At 49.4% G+C, this 20926-nt stretch overlaps 2 protein-coding genes across 3 annotated transcripts in view; one reads left to right on the top strand and one right to left on the bottom strand.

The window, feature by feature from the left end:
• Window positions 1-11328, top strand: part of LOC120809128 (SH3 and multiple ankyrin repeat domains protein 2-like) — a 98807-nt gene extending 87479 nt beyond the window's left edge. Inside the window, exons 22-23 of the mRNA XM_078086017.1 lie at window positions 429-2916; window positions 9556-11328. Of these exons, the coding sequence (XP_077942143.1) occupies window positions 429-2916; window positions 9556-10057 (2990 nt within the window). The 3' untranslated portion in view covers window positions 10058-11328. The remainder of the gene's footprint in view (window positions 1-428; window positions 2917-9555) is intronic.
• Window positions 11329-14135: 2807 nt separating this feature from the next.
• Window positions 14136-20221, bottom strand: cttn (cortactin). Of its 2 annotated transcripts, XM_078086039.1 has the most exons (16): window positions 20061-20213; window positions 19217-19317; window positions 19066-19139; window positions 18860-18989; window positions 18645-18755; window positions 18373-18427; window positions 18184-18294; window positions 17678-17788; window positions 17342-17452; window positions 16188-16298; window positions 15780-15835; window positions 15544-15613; window positions 15218-15465; window positions 14976-15108; window positions 14815-14877; window positions 14136-14701 (listed from the first exon to the last, which is right to left on the bottom strand). In XM_078086039.1, exons 2-16 carry the CDS (start codon window positions 19298-19300, stop codon window positions 14565-14567), a joined length of 1605 nt encoding a protein of 534 aa, XP_077942165.1. In that variant the 5' UTR covers window positions 19301-19317; window positions 20061-20213; the 3' UTR covers window positions 14136-14564. The 2 variants fall into 2 exon arrangements, with proteins under 2 accessions (XP_077942165.1, XP_077942166.1); XM_078086040.1 differs by lacking the exon at window positions 16188-16298 and having other exon boundaries at window positions 20061-20221.
• Between the last annotated feature and the right edge of the window lie 705 nt (window positions 20222-20926).

Raw genomic sequence — 20926 nt, 5'->3', positions numbered from 1 at the left:
TTTGACTAATGTCGAACGTGAATACAATTGGGCTCATTTGTTCTACTCAGGCTTTAAACGACCGGACAGACTGTAGGACAGTAGAGCTTTTGAATAGAAAGCAAGAAAGCAAACATTCCGCCTTTAATATGAAGGTTTATTTCTGGTCCTTATTTCCGTTTGAAAGATCTCAGCTGATGTTAAATAAGTTTAACTGGTGTTGTGCAACTTGTCAAATGAACTCAGTAAATTCTGACTTGCTGCAGAAAACACCGGCTATTCTTTTCCATCTCAGGACCCCCCTGCTCGGATGAATAAAGGTTAAGAAAGAACTTGCCTCTATAAGTGGAACATTTGCGGTGTAAAGAGGAAGCCATGCTGGAAATGAATAATAGGGCTGTCTCGACAAGGTCCTCACTTGATTTTTCTTTCTACCTCAATTCCCCAAGGTACCTCGGAGGACGAGAAACAGGGATTCCTCACACCTCCTCTACTCAAGTTCGCCCGGAGCCTCTCTATGCCGGACACCTCCGAGGACATCCCCCCTCCCCCAGCCATTTCGCCCCCCTCGCCACCCGACTACAACTCCGGCCCAACAACCAAGGGCTACGGCACCACGCGACCCAGCTTCCTCCAGAACTCGCCCAATGCAGTGAAGACCATTAGCCGAACAACGGATGTCGGCACGTTGAGGCGTGGCTATTACCGCCAGAGCTCAGAGCAGTTTGAGAGCACTCGTATTCGAGGCCGCGCGCCGGTGCCGGAGAACCCTTACTCTGAGGTGGGAAACAGGACACTGTACGTGCCGGCCAAACCGGCTCGACGGAAGGGCATGCTCGTAAAGCAGCCCAACGTTGAGGACAGTCCCGAAAAAAAGTGTCGCAAGCCAGCAAACCCCTCGGGGGCTGTTTCCATGCCCACTACACCCGTGGAACGAACGTGCTCCTCTATTCCGATCCCGACCATCATCGTCAAGGAGCCCTCCACCAGCAGCAGTGGCAAGAGTAGCCAGGGTAGCAGTATGGAGATCGAGCCCACCACCCCTGAACATCCGCCTCTCTCGCCCACTGTCTGTGGTTTGCGTCCTGAAGACCCAATGTCTCTCGGCAACCCCTTCGCGGCAGCCATTGCTGGAGCAGTGCGGGACCGGGAGAAAAGGTTAGAGGCGAGAAAGCACTCGAGTGCCTTCCAGTCAATAGACATCGGGGACGACGACTTCGGTAGTCCCACACCAACCCCTCGCCTGCGGCACTCAAAGTCCATCGATGAAGGCATGTTCAGTAGCGATGAGCGGCTTCGGAGGATATTAGGTCCGCCTCTCGCAGCACAGCTTGGGCCCCCTGTCGGCGGCGGTAGTGGCAACATGACTGACTTCAACACTCCTGAGCCTATGGTGGTACGAGAGCCCCTAAACACTAGAACAGGCCAGTGTCCTAACCTGGACAGTCCTGTTAGTCTCCCGTCCACTCCCCCTAAGAGCCACTACCGGGCCAACGGGACCTACCTACATCCTGTCACCGGCAAGCCCTTGGATCCCAATTCTCCCCTGGCCCTGGCCCTGGCAGCTCGTGACCGGGCGATGAAGGAGCAACAAAACCATCCTCAGAATCAGCCAACAAATCCTCAGGTTCAGCAGACGCCCAAGCATGAAGCCCAGTCCCTCCCAATTCAGCCAAGCCACAAACCAGACCTCAACCAACCGCTGTTTATCGACACCAAGCTACGCTCCGGGATCGAGACAAGTTTTTCCGCAATCTCCACGGCAACCATGGGGCGGCCCAGCCGAGGTGCCCTGCGGAGGCAGATGACGGAGCAGAAGTACGAGTCCGATGGGGCGCGAGAAGAGCGGCAGCATCAGGCCGTAGAGGAGCGGAAAAGCGCACCGGCGGATGTGGCGGACACATCGCAACCAAAGTCAGCAGGGTTGCTGATGGTACACACAAGCAACGAAGCGAGCAATAAGGTCAACAACCAGGAGGTGGAGGGGCAAGACAGCAACAGGCCATCTGAACTGAAGGACCCCAACCAACCCGATCCTGTCAATGCTGCAAATCTGTCCGCCAATCCCAAGCTGGGGTCCTCTCAGAGGAGGAGCATTACCGTGGGCGAGTCCATGGAGGAACCGGTGAAGCTGCCCTTCCGCATCCCCCCTCCCCCCCTGGCCTCTGTCGACATTGACGAGGACTTTGACTTCACGGAGCCCCTTCCCCCACCGCTGGAGTTTGCCAACAGTATCGACATACCTGATGACCAGGCCAGTGCCATTGCAGAGATGCTTCAGCAGCAGAGACGGAACGGGGGACCCGGCCTCCCCCAATACCACGCTCACGCCTCGCCAGCCGTCATGGATCTACACAAACGGCTAGCACACAGTATGCCTCCCTCATATCCTCCCCCTCCACCAGACTCTGAGTCAGGGGTGGGTGACTCGGGCATCGAGGAGGCGGAGAGCCGCAGGAGCGGAGATCCTCAGCACATGGACACCACCAACACCGTCTCCAGCATCTCCACCTTGTCGTCGGAGGGAGGCTTCTGCGACAGCGCTCTGGAGAGCCTCTATGCCACGGACGGACACGCCTACTTGGTGGATCGGCCCCCAGTCGCCCCCAAACCCAAGGGCAAGTCGGTCATCAACAGGACATCGCTTTATCACGACGCTCTCATAGAAGAGCCCCCAGAGTCCTACGGGTCCCCGCCTCAGGCCCCGCCCCCTCTCCCTTCATCCTCGGACCCTCCGAAGACTCCCACTCACAGGGCGTCCAAGCTGTGGGGCGATCAGCCCCCGGAGCTGCGCAGCCCCCCATCTCCACCGGACACCAAGAACACTGTCATCACCGAGCTGAGCTCTATTCTGCAGCAAATGAATCGCGACAGGCCGTCCAAGCCCGGAGAAAGCCTCGACTCCCCGACGGGGACAAGGGGGGGCTTTGGAACAAGGTGTGTGATAGTCATTGTTCTGGGTTTCCAAATAACCTTTTACTCAGATCTTCTCATCTTAATGTGTGTTATGTCCCTTATGTCAGTCCCAGATCTTCCCCTCGTCTTTACTTGTTTCACTGGTTACTAACTTGAGTTCTCTTTGCGTGGATAACTGACCCCTCACAGTGGTTTCACGGCGGATTGCAGTGTGCAGTTTTTACACGTAGTGATTCCTCAATGATGCAAAGGGTCGTGTGGAAAGTGGAGCTGGTTTAATTTTGTTAATCTGTTTAATTACAAGGTCGGTATGCACATAGTTTGTGGTATCACAAAGGGACGGATCCACCACATGCTCATTGTTGGGAAGGATTTTAAACAATGTCTTGTAGATTATTGCTTCTTGAGTTGTATTTGAAGTGGACATAAAGGTATGTAATGTGTACACGTAATGTGAAGGGTTTTCTCGTTGTTGAGGCTTGCTCTCTGTTTACATCTCAACCTTCGCAGGTTGCCAGAGGTGAGCACGGGTCTTTGTTCAGGGATCTAATGATGCCGAACCTGGCAACCTCAGAGAAGAGGTCGAGACATCCTATAACTCCCTTCAGAAGGACTTGATTATTTCTTGTCCGAATACTTTGCATGAGAAGGCTGTTGAGGAGTAGGAGCTGCTACATATGACATGACAGGATCGATAGCCGTGTTTTTAGATGTTCTGGGCACGCGGGCGTTTTGAGGGACCCTTCACCTGAAGCTCCAGCTCAGCTCATGTTTTTTTTAAACTCACATCTCTTCTGTGTGAGAGGGAATAAAAAGCCAGATGAATAATTCACCACTCACATGCATTTTATATGAATGGTCCCCATCGCTCATCAGGGAGCTGCATGAGCGAAGGAGTTGGTTCCACAGCGTCCATTGGACCAACACAGGGACGTCTGTTTGGGGGGATTGGGGTCCGGTCCACAAGCGCCCTCCATCACGCTTCACGCCCCACGCTACCGCGTTGTACACTTTTTCATGTCTAGTCTTGTCTGTTTGAACTTTACACCTTGTACTCATTTCATTTTCAGCCCACGCCTCACCATCTCCATCTCCATTTACTCCAGCCTCCTGTAGCTCCTTCAGCTCTTCTTTTCTCCATGCCCTCTGTGTCTCCTCAGGTAGGTTCCAAGTCTCGCCAAAGCCCAGTTTCCACTTTGATATTTTCATCCATCGCCTCCCCGCTGTCTGGTCTTTTTGGTGTTTAGCTCTCCGTCTGTGTGTTGGCATCGTTTTGTGAACACCGTCAGCGTAAATAACATACTTCATTCAACCTTCATGTTCATGTTAAATGCTAATGCCAGAGTCCTCCGCCTCTGGTCCGAAAACAGTCCCGTTAGGCAGCCTCGGGTCCTAGCTGGGTTAGCTTAGCATCCACCTCTCCTCCCCGGCGTCTGGTGGCTGGTTGGTCGGCCGTGGAGCGCTGGTCTCTGTTCAGGTTGGCGTTATTTCCACAATGGTCGTATCTTCCTCTTGGATCTGTGTTTCAGATCTTTCTCCTGGTTGAAACGCACGGAAACATCACAAATACAGCAAGTTAAAAGAATTTATGAAGAAGAGATTTCCCTTTGATGCCTTCAAGATATAGACGTGATGCAACCTCTTGTTTGGATAGTCTCAGTTAACAACTGTTACCTCGGCATCGTCTTTATGTACCACAGTGATTATGGGATACCTCACACATTAAAGGGCTCTGTATCCGTATGATATTAGATAGTCATTAGTATCAAATACACGTGAGCCGTCCTGTAAGCTGCTGTCTGAGTTGAGCGTTTTACACCCCCTGCTCCCCGAGGTTGAAGCTCTGACTGTCAGACAGATGGCAACAGAGATGCACAGAAGATGGCCTAGATTCACACATGCTCCCCCAGCTCCATGCTCTAACCCCACGTCCCTCTGGCTCCTCTCCTCCGCTCTCCATTCGCTCTTCTTCTGGCGTTCAAATCAGACTCGGCGCCTGTGGACATTTGTGTTTATTTCTTTTCTATCCGGTCTCCCAGCCTCCCAGATTAAATGTGCGTTGGTTGCGCCTGTGGACGAAACGGTTGCCTGGCAACCGGCTGATGAGAGCAGCCTTGAGACCTATAGTGATGTCAGCCTGAGTCAGAGGCGGCGTGTGTGTGCGTGTGTGTGTGTGTGTGTGTGTGTGTGTGTGTGTGTGTGTGTTCGATGGAGCAGGAGGATGGCGAGCAAACCCTCGGCAGAGTTCAACATCATCTCACGTAGGTCACGTGCAGCGCTGCTTTAGTAGGCCACTGTTATGTAACACGGCACAGCCGAGTCAGTGTGTGTGTGTGTGTGTGTTCAAGCTTCTATAAATAAAGGCAGCTCTGCATGCAGGCCGATGAGCACGGCTTTGAATGCTAGGGGAGAAGTGTGTGTGGGGGGGACGCGGTGGGGCTACGTGAGCGTTTTCCCATGGTGCATCTGCACTGTAACATCCACAGAACTGTGATTAACGGTTTATTAACGCCGTAGTGATTTGAGTAAACCGTGTTCTGGTGGGTCTCGGGGAGACGGCTGTAAATGACGTTGCCATGGTTACCCCACTGTAACTGTTAGGGTGTCATCTGCTCCAATGTGTGTAACTAACAGAGGTGATCTGTGTCCCCCCCCGGGACTCAGAGTAGCTAAGCTAATTAGCCAATTAGCCAATCAATTTTAATTGACTTTTTACTCATGCTGATGGAGTAGCAGGATGGCGGGTGGGGGGTGGGGGCCTCGGGCACCTGTCCCCTGAAGATGCTCCTCTTCTCTTGTGTCTCATCCTCTGAATGTCTAACATTGTCCTCTGTCTCCATCGCATCCGTCCAGCCCCCCCTCCTGCCGAGAAGCTCCCCTCGGGCGTCCCATATGTTACCGCAGGGGGGAGGGCGACACCGAGGTCAAACCTGTGTGTTCATCCATGTATCGGGTAGAAGACCTGGAGGGGGGGGGGATTGGTTCAGACTGAACCCCAGAATATGAATAACGAGTAGTAGTAAGTTGTAGTAGTAGTAAGTAGTAGTAACTAGTAGTTTGCAAACGTTACTCAGCGTTCAGTGTGTCGTCGTAACGAAACTTCTCTCCTTCTCGAGGAGGCAAAATTCTTTAGTGCTTCTCAATAAAGAGAAGAAAGAGCATCAGAGTGTTAATCACACTGATTTATCTACACACGAATAACTCATTCACTCATTCATTCATTTAATTATGAAGTAGCTGCTGTCACAATGAACATTAGATCAATCAATTAGAAATCAGTCCACAATGTAACAATGAGGTCTTCATAAACTCTCCAGAAGAATGATGTAAATATGTGAAGGGACCACGTCCCCCCATAGTGGTGAAGGACGAAGGACGAATGATGAAGGGTGAATATCAAGGGTGAATAGGAAGGATGTATGATGAAGGATGAAGGATGAATTTAAAGGGTGAAGGTGAAGAGTGAAGGATGAATATAAAGGATGAAGGATGAATTTAAAGGGTGAAGGGTGAATATGAAGGATGAATATGAAGGGTGAAGGGTGAATATGAAGGGTGAATATGAAGGGTGAATATGAAGGATGAATATGAAGGATGAATATGAAGGGTGAATGTGAAGGGTGAATGTGAAGGGTGAATATGAAGGATGAATATGAAGGGTGAAGGTGAAGAGTGAATATGAAGGGTGAATGTGAAGGGTGAAGGGTGAAGGATGAAGACGAAGGATGAATATGAAAGGTGAATGTAAAGGGTGAATATGAAGGGTGAAGGATGAATATGAAGGGTGAATATGAAGGGTGAAGGATGAATATGAAGGATGAATTTAAAGGGTGAAGGGTGAATATGAAGGATGAATATGAAGGATGAATATGAAGGGTGAATGTGAAGGGTGAATATGAAGGATGAATATGAAGGATGAATATGAAAGGTGAATGTAAAGGGTGAATATGAAGGGTGAAGGATGAATAGGAAGGGTGAAGGATGAATATGAAGGGTGAATATGAAGGATGAATATGAAGGGTGAATGTGAAGGGTGAATATGAAGGATGAATATGAAGGATGAATATGAAAGGTGAATGTAAAGGGTGAATATGAAGGGTGAAGGATGAATAGGAAGGGTGAAGGATGAATATGAAGGGTGAATATGAAGGGTGAAGGATGAATATGAAGGATGAATTTAAAGGGTGAAGGGTGAATATGAAGGATGAATATGAAGGGTGAATGTGAAGGGTGAATATGAAGGGTGAATATGAAGGATGAATATGAAGGATGAATATGAAGGGTGAATGTGAAGGGTGAATATGAAGGATGAATATGAAGGGTGAATGTGAAGGGTGAATATGAAGGATGAATATGAAGGATGAATATGAAAGGTGAATGTAAAGGGTGAATATGAAGGGTGAAGGATGAATAGGAAGGGTGAAGGATGAATATGAAGGGTGAATATGAAGGGTGAAGGATGAATATGAAGGATGAATTTAAAGGGTGAAGGGTGAATATGAAGGATGAATATGAAGGGTGAATGTGAAGGGTGAATATGAAGGATGAATATGAAGGATGAATATGAAAGGTGAATGTAAAGGGTGAATATGAAGGGTGAAGGGTGAATATGAAGGATGAATATGAAAGGTGAATGTAAAGGGTGAATATGAAGGGTGAAGGGTGAATATGAAGGGTGAAGGATGAATATGAAGGGTGAATATGAAGGGTGAAGGATGAATATGAAGGATGAATTTAAAGGGTGAAGGGTGAATATGAAGGATGAATATGAAGGATGAATATGAAGGGTGAATGTGAAGGGTGAATATGAAGGATGAATATGAAGGATGAATATGAAAGGTGAATGTAAAGGGTGAATATGAAGGGTGAATATGAAGGGTGAAGGGTGAAGGATGAATACGAAGGATGAATATGAAAGGTGAATGTAAAGGGTGAATATGAAGGGTGAAGGGTGAATGTGAAGGATGAAGGATGAATATGAAGGGTGAATATGAAGGGTGAAGGATGAATATGAAGGATGAAGGATGAATTTAAAGGGTGAAGGGTGAATATGAAGGATGAAGGATGAATATGAAGGGTGAAGGGTGAATATGAAGGGTGAATATGAAGGATGAATATGAAGGATGAATATGAAGGGTGAATGTGAAGGATGAATATGAAGGATGAAGGATGAATATGAAGGGTGAAGGGTGAATATGAAGGGTGAAGGGTGAATGTGAAGGATGAAGGATGAATATGAAGGGTGAATATGAAGGGTGAAGGATGAATATGAAGGATGAAGGATGAATTTAAAGGGTGAAGGGTGAATATGAAGGATGAATATGAAGGGTGAAGGGTGAAAATGAAGGGTGAATATGAAGGATGAATATGAAGGATGAATATGAAGGGTGAATGTGAAGGATGAATATGAAGGATGAAGGATGAATATGAAGGGTGAATATGAAGGGTGAAGGGTGAATATGAAGGATGAATATGAAGGATGAATATGAAGGGTGAATGTGAAGGGTGAATATGAAGGATGAATATGAAGGATGAATATGAAGGGTGAATGTGAAGGGTGAATGTGAAGGATGAAGGGTGCATGTAGGAACCTCGGCTTTAGGCTGCGAGGGATCACGATTTGTTTCTATAGCAACATTCTAAACAATAATGTGTGTTTATCTAGAAACATCAAATGAGATGAAGCCTTTGATGAAGTTATGATTTCACATATTTCACATATTCAGAAGATCGGCTCACAGGTTTCATACGCAGCGACATACATTCAGTATTTAGGTCGTAGCGGGACCTAAATACTGAATATGAAGGGTGAAGGATGAATATGAAGGGTGAATATAAAGGGTGAATATGAAGGGTGAATACGAAGGGTGAATACGAAGGGTGAATACGAAGGGTGAAGGATGAAACATGAGGCGCTTCTCCTGTGAGATGTTTGTCAATCTGTGTCTTACTTTAAAAAACTGTGAAAAATGATTTCAATAACAGCTCCGGGGAATTCTGATCACTTAATTTAGTAAAATGAATAAGGAAGACGTAACTAGAATGTCTGTATGCAGATGTCACCTGAGAAGCTGTGACGCCCCCTGCTGGCCTTCAAGCTGCATTACATCTATTCTCATCATTTCAAATGATTTCATTCATCATACAACATCAGAATATATGAACAGTACGAAAAGAAACAAGGGAGAAAAGAAAAAGCCAAGAGGAGGATGAACAAAATAAGATAAATAAAAACCACAGCTTTTTAGTGACTTTAATCACTAGTTTTATTAATCTGGTATTTTCAGGCTGCTGTTGGGTTCATTTTGGGACCGTTTGCTTTAATGTTCTTATGAATCACAGAGCGTATGAATGATTGTTTGTCCAATAATAATATGAATGATTTTAACATCGTTCTTGTGTCCATGACGCAGCGTAAACAGATTCAGGCTACTTTATAATCTGTGAATGACACAAATACGTATTCAGGATGCTCGAGTACAACAATCATCAAAGTGTTTTATAGTATTTTAATGTGTTTATATAAAGTATTAATATGCTGTATTATTGATGGCGACTCGCAGTTTTAACGTATAATCGATCACATCATGATCCAAACTATCGGCTGAATCCATCAGCAGATTGATCGCTGACCCCCCCGTCCCGTCTCTGCCCCCCCAGGCCGCCGTCCGACGACTCAGGAATGCGCAACAGCGCCTCCACCCCCCCCAGCAGCCTCCCGTCACAGACGCAGCCCTGCAGCCCGCCGGACTCCGCCTCCTCCCTCACCCCGTGCTCCTCGCTGCCTCCCTCCGTGTCCCCCACCCTCACCGACGTCTTCGGCCTGCCCACCCCGCCCATGGGCAGCGGCGGCGCCTACAGCCTGAGCTCCTCGTGCGGCGGCAGCTCGCGCTCGCCCTCGCCGCTCACGCTCATGCAGCAGTCGGCGGCGTCGGGGAAGCCCTTCGCCTCCAAGCCGGTGGAGCTGTGGAGCAAAGAGGACGTGGCGGACTGGCTGGAGAGTCTGCACCTGGGGGAGCACCGCGACGCCTTCCTGGACAACGAGATCGAGGGGGCCCACCTGCCCTCGCTGCAGAAGGAGGACCTGATAGACCTGGGCGTGACCAGGGTGGGCCACCGCATGAACATCGAGAGGGCCCTCAAGCTGCTGCAGGACAGATAGAGCCTCCCGGGACCGCGGGGGGGCGGGGGGGGGGCACTTTTATACCGACCGCTCCATCCAACCAGGTGGAGGTTTTGTCCCGAACCGTCCTCTCTCATCCTCCGTCGGGCCTCGTCTCAGCCCGAGAACCAGCTGCTACGTCACATGGAGGAGACGAGTAACGAGGACTGGAAGGTGTGAAGCTCCGCCCCTCTCTGGAATACCCGACACGTTACTGGACACCGAAGAACCAGCTGAGCTGGTGGTCGCTCCTTTTCTATCTTTGCTAGAGTTTGTTCAGAGAATAATATTTCTTCACTAGAGTCCGACCGGAGTTATATTTCTGGGTGCATCTAAAGTTGTAGAGAGAAAAAATTGAGATAGACTCCATTTTTTCTTCTTTTGTGCTTTTCACCTGTTGTGTCAAAATAAGAGCTGTTTAAAACAGACAGTGAACCTCGTGTCACGCACACGCACACACACACACACACGCACACACACACACGCACACGCACACGCACACGCACACGCACACACACACTTTATGCACACACTGACGAACGAGAGAACCCGCTGTCTTCACACACACACGATGGCCTTCTTCTCCTCACAGAGAGCAAAGCGTGGAGAGGATGGTTCACCTGAGGAGAAGCTCCGCCCACTCTCCTCCTGCCTCATCGTAACCACGGCGACCAATGGGAGCGCACTCGTGGCTTTTCCGATGTGTGCGTGTGTGTGTTTGATGTGTTGAAGGTTCAGACGTGTCCATGGAGGCTCTGCACAGACCTCCGTGTAGACAAACTCGAGCCGCTCTTTACTTTTATTCCTCTTCCTCGTGTCAGAGCTCCTCCCTCATTAGCAGGTGGGCGTGGCCCCGCGGCAGAAGGCTTTTAGAGAGCGAGCGAGCATTTAAAGGGACGGTTCGACATTTTTGGAGCTTTCTTGGAGCGAGTTGGATGCCACGTATGTACAATACAGAGCCTGGAGACAAGTAGCTTAGCATAAAGGCTAAGTGCTGATGCTAGTTACACATTTTTATGTGATCACGTGATGCTAGGGGGCCGAAGAATACTTTTCCCATAGACTTAAATTAGGAAAGGTGATGTCTGCAACTCCTCCATTCATGTGAATGAGAAGGAGTCCAGGAGGCGGGGCTTAACACAGGCCCTCGCCTTGATGTTCAAAGGTCCTCAGCCTGATTCCTATCTTCATGCTAAGCTAAGTGTCTCCTGGCCTTAACTTGAGAGCAGCATCGATCTTCTGCAGGACGATTAAAAAGCGTCTTCTCTAAAGTGTCAAACCTTTGAGTCCAGTGTTTGATGCATTTTATTGACTTTGAATCCAGTGTCAGATCCTTTTTGAAGGCCCTTTTTTAGCTTTCAACAATTTTAAATATCACAAGTGATAAACATCCTAGTATTTAAGAACTGATGGTTGACATTTAAAGAGCTCCAGGGAAACAAGGCGTTTTCTATACAGCTCAATCAACGTGATTTTGTACATTATTTTTTTGTTAATTGAAAAATGAAACATCAAGGAGATTAAAGACACAATAAGAGATTTGTTAGCATGAAGCTAACTGCCGCTCGTTGCCAACCACATCCCAAAATGACCTAAACAGATAAACCCCGAACCGGAGGAAACAGCTGTGTGATTCAGAGGATTCTGCTTCAGCCTGAAGCGTCGTCCTCCGTCAGCACCGGCCGGCTCCTCGGCTTTCAGAGCAGATGGAGATTCTGCGGCTTCGGGGGGTTTTACATGTCGAATTAGGCTTTTTTACGTAACTCTGCAATGTACTCGCCGATAACAAACAACCAGGAACAACCTGAGAGGCGGCAGATGTTCATCAGCGGGAGATTAGGAGAATAATCCGTCTCCTTATACCTTCTCATCAAGGGTCCAATCGTAAACTAAATCAGCGTTTATGGAGATGTGTGTGTTTGATAGCAGTGAATACAGGCTGGTCACGAGGAGAAGTGCAGTCTGTGTGAAACGTGTACATAAGATAAGATACAAGAGGATTATATGTCGAGCTCCAGGGAAGGTCTACGGGAGAAGGGAATTCTATGAAGATGGATTCATAGTTTGAGCCGACGTTACCAGCAGCGGCCTCATCCGGCAGAGGAAGCCTTACATCGCTCCCAGTTCCCTCCTCCACCTGCACCACCAACACCGCTTTTATCTCAGTAGATTCCTCCAGAGGCTCCTGACGGGGGGCTCCGTGTGTGGATTTTATACACATATATATATATATATATATATATATATATATATATATATATATATATATATATATGTGTATAAATGACATACATGTCTATTTACCGTTTCATTGGGTTTCATATCATGTGGGTTCATCTTTTGTGGAGACGAAGCTGTGTTCTGTGAACATTGCTGCTATGCTCCTGATCATGGGCCTGATCCTGGTCCTGATCCTGGTCCTGCCCCTGGTCTTGATCCGGAACACGTTCTTGATCATGGTCCTGGCTCTGATTCTGGTCATGGGCCTGATAATGTTCTTGATTCTGGTCCTGATCCTGGTCCTGCCCCTGATCCTGACCCGGATCGTGGTCCTGGCACTGGTCCTGGTCCCGGTCCTGGTGTGGTCACTTGAGAGCGGCGTGTCAGAGGGAGTCACAAGCACAGTATTTTTAAAGATTTGTATTCTGAGTTCTATGAAGACTTTATAGAGGTTATCTGAACAAAAGCTGTTCGTTGAGCAGATGATTAACGCGGCATCGACAGACTTCTGGTTCACGTAAGAAGCAATATTTATTCTAAATGAATCTCCTTGGTTGTGTTTTATTGTCCATTTTAGAGTCACATGCTGACGTAGTTTCAATAAAGTGGAAATCGAACCCTTCTCGTGCTCGTCGGGGTCGCGCCAAATAAAATGTCGCCATGGTGACGCTGTGTGAGCTGCAAACAGCGGATGCTGATGGTCAGCGTCAACCCAATGCTATCTGGCTAACGAGCTAGTGTGCTAGTAGACGCTTTGATGCTACATTAGCTGTCACTCACACGGAACCTCGTGGGTTTGCATGGAGGTTGGCCCGCTGCACCCGTCACCATGGCAACAGTGTCCAGCCAACCATCACGCAGCTTCTCCGCTGGTTCCTTCAGACGAGAGACTCTACTGACGGAGGTGGACCACCATCTGCCTGACCAGACCCCCCTCATCTCCTGCACCCCCCCCCCCCTTACTTTAGAGCGTGTATAAACAGAGCAAAATGTGTACATTTAAAAACACACACATATATATATATAGAATATTTATTTTGTAAATGCAGGGAAGCAACTGAACGCTCTGTGTTTACGCGCATAAATCCCAGAGGATCTCTGTGGAGACGTAGTAGGAATCTGTAGAGCTTCACCAGCCGTGTTTCATGGCTCACACCCCCCCTGCCCCCCCCCCACCTTCCATCGGGTAACTTTCTTTTTCTCTTCCTTTCTTGACTTATTTTTTGGCATTAATAGACTTTATTCTTTGATTAAGTCTTCATAGAGGAAACGATGTTTTCAGTAATTCGTGCAGAGATTTGTGTTCATGTTTTACATGTTGCTGTAATTTTGTGCTACTGAATCACCAGTCGACTAATTACTGAGATGGAGAGAGAGAATTTTCCTGTAACTGCACTCTTCCGCCCCTCAAATCCTCGAGACTTCTTGTATGGCAACCAAAATTCACTGTAAGAAATAAATAAAATATTGCACTAGTGTGGCATCCGAGTGTTTACGGTACAAGAGATGCTGTGTGGCTCATTTTATATTATATTATAGTATAAATGTGTACATACAATATCAAGTATGCATATTTAAATGTTCCACCTGGGACTCATCAAATCCCAACTTACAGGACAGACTTAATACAAAAATAATAGTTTGAGAGGTTTCAACATACAATGGACAGCATCATCCCACAATGCATTGCACAGGAAATGGAGGAGCCGCCATGACAGCTGGACGCGAGGCTGATTGTGTTACTCCAAAGTTTGATGGACTAATGTGTTTAAATATACACATTAATGTAAAAAAAGTCACAGCAGTTTTCCATTTAACACAAAACTAACATTTAGGAAATAAAACCCCACAAAAGAGCTGATAATCCATAGTTTATTTATTGAAACAAAAAGCTGATAATGTGACTCAAGCAGGTACAGATAAAAATAATGTATTTGAAAAGGTCACTTTAATTTCTTTATTATAAAACCCCCAAAATAATGAGCGCGCACACACACACACACACACACACACACCTCTCAGCCTCATAAAGGATGCAGATGATTGTATTAATTAATAATCATATGCGTATTTGAGTGTTCATGGAAGCGATGCTGTGGGCGGCGGGTTTAAACTCCTGTGCTGACTACGAGGAGGCGAAGCTGCTTTTTGGTCCTCAGCCGGATGTTCGGTTCCGACTGAACGTCCTCTCTGCGGGGGGGGGGCGGGGGGGGCAGCAGCAGAGGAAAGGCGGCGAGGAGACACACAGGTGACACGGGGGATGCGGGTCGTCGTGGCAACGGCGTCGTCACTGCCGAACCTCCACGTAGTTGGCGGGGAAGAGGCCGTAGGCGCCGCGGCAGACGCCCCGCCACCAGCCCTCGTCAATCATCTCGATGTTGGTGATGATGTCATCGGGGTCGAAGGAGATCTCGTCCTCACCGGCTGAGAGGCGGAGCGGAGACGGAGGAGACGGTTAATCGTGGAACTTACAATCATCCCCGTTGAAAGACTGCTGAGCCGCCCCGTGTCCCAGAATGCACAGCGCCCGGCCTCACCTGCTTGGTAGTCGTACAGCGCCACCGCTGTCACGCCGAGGTCCTCGCCGCCGTACTGAGCGTCTGCAAGAGGGAGACACCAAAGGCTGCGTCATGAGACTCATTTTCCCGTTGAATCAGCTGCTACTTGTGAACATCTGTAAATGAAACACGAACGAGACCTCTGGGCTGTGACCCTGTGGTCTCTGTGGCCTCCTGGGGGTCCTGGGGGTTCTGGTAGAGGTCCTCCTCACTCTGAGGCTCCAACTCGTACAGCTGCTCCTCCGCCTCATCCCGGGACACCACCTGCGTATTCTGATACAAACAGGATCCGTTCAATGACCACGGCCTCCACTAATGTCAGGAGGAGGCCATCTTCAAACCGGCAAAGTAAATGTTTAATTATGAGCAAACAAAGACCCACCTGGTAGACCGCGGCGGCGGGCGGCTGGACCGGAGGGGTCGGACTGGGGCTCGCGGCAGGACTGGGGGAGGGTGGAGGGGAGGGGGCCTCGGAGGCCTCTTGGATCTTCCGACGGGCCTCCTCCTGCTCCTGCTTCTCCTTGGCCTGCCGGCGGCCTCGCTCCTCCTCGGCCTGCTTCCGGTCCTCCTCCTCCTTCTGCTTGGCGATGTTCTCGAAGCGGGCCTTGATGCTGCCCGTGCTGTTGGCAGCTGGCGGTCAGAAGACAGAAAGTGAGGGGACGAAGAGCCGCGGCGTCCACAGGCGACTCCGGGACGACGGGCGCTTACCGGCCTCCGTGGGTTTGGTCTTCTGGTACGACGACGAGACTTTCTGCACGTCCTCGAAGGTCCCGGCACTCTGGGGGGGGGGGGGGAAAGAAAGAAAGAAAGAAAGAAAGAGAGAAAGAAAGAAAGAAAGAAAGAAAGAAAGAGAGAAAGAGAGAAAGAGAGAGAGAGAGCGCACAACGTGACACACACAACTCTTTCTGTCAGCGCGCACACACGCACACACACACACCTCTCACCTTATCCATGCGGTCATTCTGCACGCCAAACTTCCCCCCAAACCCTTTGGAGTAATCTGGGGACAAAACGGAGACAAGAGGTCAGTTTGGGGAGCAGAGCGAGCTGCAATCATGCAAACCTGCAGGAGGAGAGAAGATGGGTTCAGTTGACCTGAGGCGGGGGGGGGGGGGGAGGACGGGGGGAGTCAGCCATCGTGCAGGGATTCACACGCAATGTCTCTACGTGCAGTGAGCAGGCGGGGACGAGGACGAGGACATTTTAGTTTAAATCTCGTCCAAAATGAGTTCATGGAAACAAAGTTACTCTGACAGGGGAGGAGCTTCACGTAAAAGAGGGCGGTGCCAAAGGAAGAGGAACAAGCCAGCGGTGGGGGGGGGGGGTTGATAATGTCGAGTGGGGGTCTGTGCCTTTCTGGGACTCGTGCTGGGACAGGCCCTCCTTGTGCTCGTAGCCCAGAGCACACTGGTCCTGCTTCTCCTTCTCTACCCCGTACTGCCCTCCAAACCCCCGCTTATAGTCTGCAACACACACACGCACACACACGCATGACGGACAGAGACAAGGGGGGAAGACGTCTCAGGGTCTATCCGTGTGGGAGGAGCACTAATGAGCAGCAGGTCCTTTGGGGGGGCTTGACGCATCGTCATGACGTCCTGTTGGTCGATCCACACACGACATAATATGTGGCCTGATAGAGTGAACCAGTGACATAACAGAGCAAAGAAACATACAACTTACAAAGAAACCAACCGGAGTGGTTGAAAGTCAGAGGGCGGGACTAACGCAGCGGATCAGCTCACTTGATTTCTCTCGATTCAGAAAAGTTAATAATCGGAATTAAAAAAAAAACGTCCTTCTCGCGCGAGATATTTGCCCGCTCACAGAGCGTGAACTTCCTCGCTCGCGAGGACAATCTCTGCTCGCGCTCGAAGGTGTTTTCTACGAATCTGAATATCTAATAACTTTAGCGAACTACGGAGCAGCCTGCGCAGATCTTACCTCATTATTTCCATTTTCCAAAAAGTCGATCCGTATTGAAAGTTGATATTCACAGATTTTGACTTTTTTCCGGTATTTTACAAATACAGACCGGTCTGAGACTACGAGCAGCTTTTCCTTCATTTAAAATAAAAATGAATCTGTTTAATATGTTTTTACATCGGCTACTTCATATCGTGTTGAAATGCGAGCTGTGTTGGTTCCTGCATGTTGATAGAAAATCTGATTTCTGACAAAGATTTATTTTTCTCTTATAAAAAATTAGAGAAGGTAATTCATCTGTTGATTTTCTTTAATTATCAAATAAAGTAGGAAGTGATTCGCAACCTCTGAGGAGCAAACTCAGATTTGAGAACATTTAGAAAATCGAGATGCATCGATAATGGGTTTAGAATCGGATCGTGAGGTGCCGAGAGATTCCCTCCCCTGCCGACGACGTTTAGACGCGTGAACTTCAGGCTGCTGCTCATCCGCTAACATGCAAACACACAAATCTCAGCTGTGGCTTCACTTCCTCTTCTCTAACCGCACACAGAGGAAGTCTCTAGAGGAGCGGCGCTACCTTTCTGGGACTCGTGCAGCTGGAGTTTCTCCTGGTGGTCCCATCCCAGCGCCGACTTGTCCTGCCGGTCCGTCTGCACGCCGAACTTCCCCCCGAAGCCCTTCACGTAGTCTGCAGGGGACACACACGGTTTAAACTGACCACGCGCTAACAGAGCCCAGTGCATTGTGGGAAATTATACATGTTATCTACACGCTGCGGTAAAGAATGCGCAGGTGTGCCAAGGAGCAGCAGGTGATGTCGTGTTGTAACAGAGTCAAAACATGTCTGGGCAGACGGAGGGGGGGGGGGGGGGGGGACAGACGGAGGAGGGGGGGGGGGGGCGGACACACCCACCTTTCTGGGACTCGTGCCTCTCAGTCTTCCCCTGGTACTCAAAGCCCACGGCGCTCTTGTCCACCTTGTCGGTCTCAACACCAAACTTGCCGCCGAAGCCCTTAGTGTAATCTGCCAGTTAGAGGGGGGGGGGGGTAAAAGGGGGGGGTCAGTTTCTCTAAATCAACAATCCCGAGAGCACTAAACAGATCGGAGTCAAACACCACGAGCAGGCAGAGGAATGAAGGATGAGGAGAAGACAACACGATCTGTCAGGACCTGCAGGGGGGGGGGGGTGTCTCTGAGTGTGTGTCTCTGAGTGTGTGTCTCAGGGTCGACGGGGGCGCATGGAGTAGAGCGGCTCCATGTCAAAGTGTCCCTGAGACACATAACCCCTGATTTCCCCCCCGGGCAAAAATGTACAAAGCCACGTGTTACAAATGCAACGCAAGTGGCTTTGGATGAAAGCGTCTCCCAGACGACCTGAAATGTGACGTCTCGTGCGTCTCCGTGGAGCCCAGACGAACCTTTCTGGGAGTCGTGCTTCTCGGTTTTCCCCTGGTAATCGAAGCCCATGGCGCTCTGGTCCACGCGGTCCGCCTGCACGCCGTAGCGCCCCCCAAACCCGGTGGTGTAGTCTGCAAAGCGAAAAGCGGGTTAAGGGGGTCGGGGTGGAGCGGCACGGAAGGCGGTGGTCTGAAGTTACAAAGCGTCACCTCTCTGTGAAGCATGTTTCTCCGTCTTGCCGGCGTACTCGAACCCGACAGCCGACTGAGAGGAAGAGACAAAGACGGCAGATTGTGAACGTGATCTCGATTGGATGATTTATCACCCAGAAAACTAAGAAAAGCCTCAAACAAGATGTCGTTCAAAGAAAACGTCCCAGGAGACATTTATCTGATTCCAACAGGTCGTCTCTGTGGGGGGGCTCCGTCACAGCGGCCTGTAATTGTCCACGCGATGCGGAGTGTTTGGACGGAGGGAGTACCTGGTCCACGCGGTCCGCCTGCACTCCGAACTTGCCCCCGAAGCCCTTGGACGTGTCCGTCTGGGAGCAGTGCTTGGACAGCTGGCTCTGGTAGTCGTGCCCCACAGCCGACTGAAGGACAGGAAGGAGGAGACACAGCTCATCGGAGGGACGCCGTGCGGGACGAACAGGCCCACCAGGCCACCCGTGAGCGCTACGTGCGCGGCCCGTCTTACCTTGTCCATGCGGTCCTGCTGCACTCCAAACTTGCCCCCGTACCCGTGCGAGGCCTTGGGCATGGAGTCCTGCTCCTTCCGCTTCTGGCTGGTGTGCTCCGTGGACACCGTCTCGCGCAGCCGGTGGATGCTGCGCCGAGGACAGACAGACAGTTAGGGGACCCATACTGATAGCACAGGGAGGAGGAGCAGGGCGGGTTCCTCACTCGATGTGCTCCTGGTGTCCCGAGCCCTCCACCGTCTTGGCCCCCCAGCGCTGCTCCCTCTCCGACACGTCATTCTGGGAAACAAGAAGCGGCGTGAAGCGGTGACGAGTGGAGAAGCTGCGTCGTGAGGAAGAAGCGCCGGCGTCGGTACCTCAAAGTCGGGGTCGGTCTCCCAGTCGTCCCCGCCCTCGTTCAGCGCCACGTTGACCGACTGTCCTGCTGCCGCCTTCCACATGGTCACAGCAACACGCGCTGAAACACCAGACGACCATTTCACCGTCTCACGTTTCAATCATTCCTCGACAAATCAAATGCATTATTACAGCGAAGGATCGCTGATGTTACAGAGACCTGAGCACCATCAGGTCCCTGTGAGGAATGTATTACTACACCGCAACATGCTCCACCCACACCGCAACATGCTCCACCCACAGCGCAACATGCTCCACCATCAATCACACACACACACACACGAGACGTGGCTCCGATCACCACGAGAAGCCAAACAGAGGAAAAACGTCTCCCGACCCGGAAGTAGACATCCCGACACACACACACACACACACACACACACATTTAGCTTAACGCCGGCTAGTTAGCAGTTAGCTTCAGTTACAGCAGAGCAGGTCACGTGATTAAAATTAGCGTTTGATCGGCCCAATTAAAAAGCGGTGTCCCCTCAATAAGGGCCCGGGGGCTCACTGGTCTGCGTGTCGTGTTTTCGCCCCCCCCCCGCGGACCTGGGAAACCGGATGTGAAGCTCGTTAATAGATTGGTCGACGCGAAGCGATTTAACGTAGAAGTGGTTTCGTATCCGGACAGTGACACAGTAGCTACGTGCGCGCGTGTCTGTGGCGTTTCCCGTTGGAGACCCTTAGCTAGCTGGCTAAAGCTAGCACAGCCTTCTGGAATGATTAGCTGACTCAGCGCGAGGCCGGCGGTTCTCCACAGGTGTTCCTTGAGAACCTTCCTCCTCGCGAGGAGACGACACTCACCGTGAGACAGGTATCCCCGACCAGACAAAGAGTGCGAAATCCCGGGTGGTCCGTTGATGCGCAGGTAGGCTCGTTACAGGGATCTGCGCTCTCTCCCTCCGCGGTGCTTCCGGCTCTCCCAGTATTCCTCTCCGCCACGCTGACGTCACAAGTGGGTGGGGCACGTAAAACGTCGCTAATTGCGGCCAATTACCGTAAAGTGTACAATGAAGCACACTTCCCTTCTGCTTTCATAAAATGAAAAATCATCAAAGATCCTCTGGAAAATTAGTGTCCAAAATAGGAAACGTTCTAGAAATAATTCACGTGTCTCAAAAATCACAAGTATTTCAAAACAAAAGGATTTCAGATTTTCTGCTATACAGTATAAAAAACCCCCACCTCAGTTAAATATTTTGACTCTCAGTTCATCTCCAATATTTATTTGGTTAGCTATGGAATGTCCAAACCGTGATAAAGTATGTGGTTTGTTACAAACACCCAACAATTATGGAAAAAAAAAATCCTTGTATCATTTCGTTTTATCCGATCAAATAGTAATTTGTTCCTTGTGGTTTTATCTATTTTGGCTGTTATGTTACTATGTGTAACAATATGAGATGAAAGGATTTCACAACAAACATGCACACCAGCCTTTATAGATCGTTTTTCACTCATATGGTTAAAAACATATTAAAACAAATGATAGAATGTTGTAAAAGAAATCATGAAAAAGGATGGAAATTTACTTAAATGTATAAATCCTGAATCGTGTTCATCTTACCTGCAGTGCACAAACTGGATCATTTATTTGAATTGTACAATGTCTAAAACCTTTCTATAATTAAACCAAATTTATAGAAATTATTCTAATACAGACCAGTTAA

Source organism: Gasterosteus aculeatus, chromosome 12 (genome assembly GCF_964276395.1).
Source record: "Gasterosteus aculeatus chromosome 12, fGasAcu3.hap1.1, whole genome shotgun sequence".
Classification (NCBI taxonomy): domain Eukaryota; kingdom Metazoa; phylum Chordata; class Actinopteri; order Perciformes; family Gasterosteidae; genus Gasterosteus; species Gasterosteus aculeatus.
The sequence above is the reverse complement of the archived record's forward strand: the minus strand, read 5'-3'. Positions and strand labels throughout refer to the sequence as shown.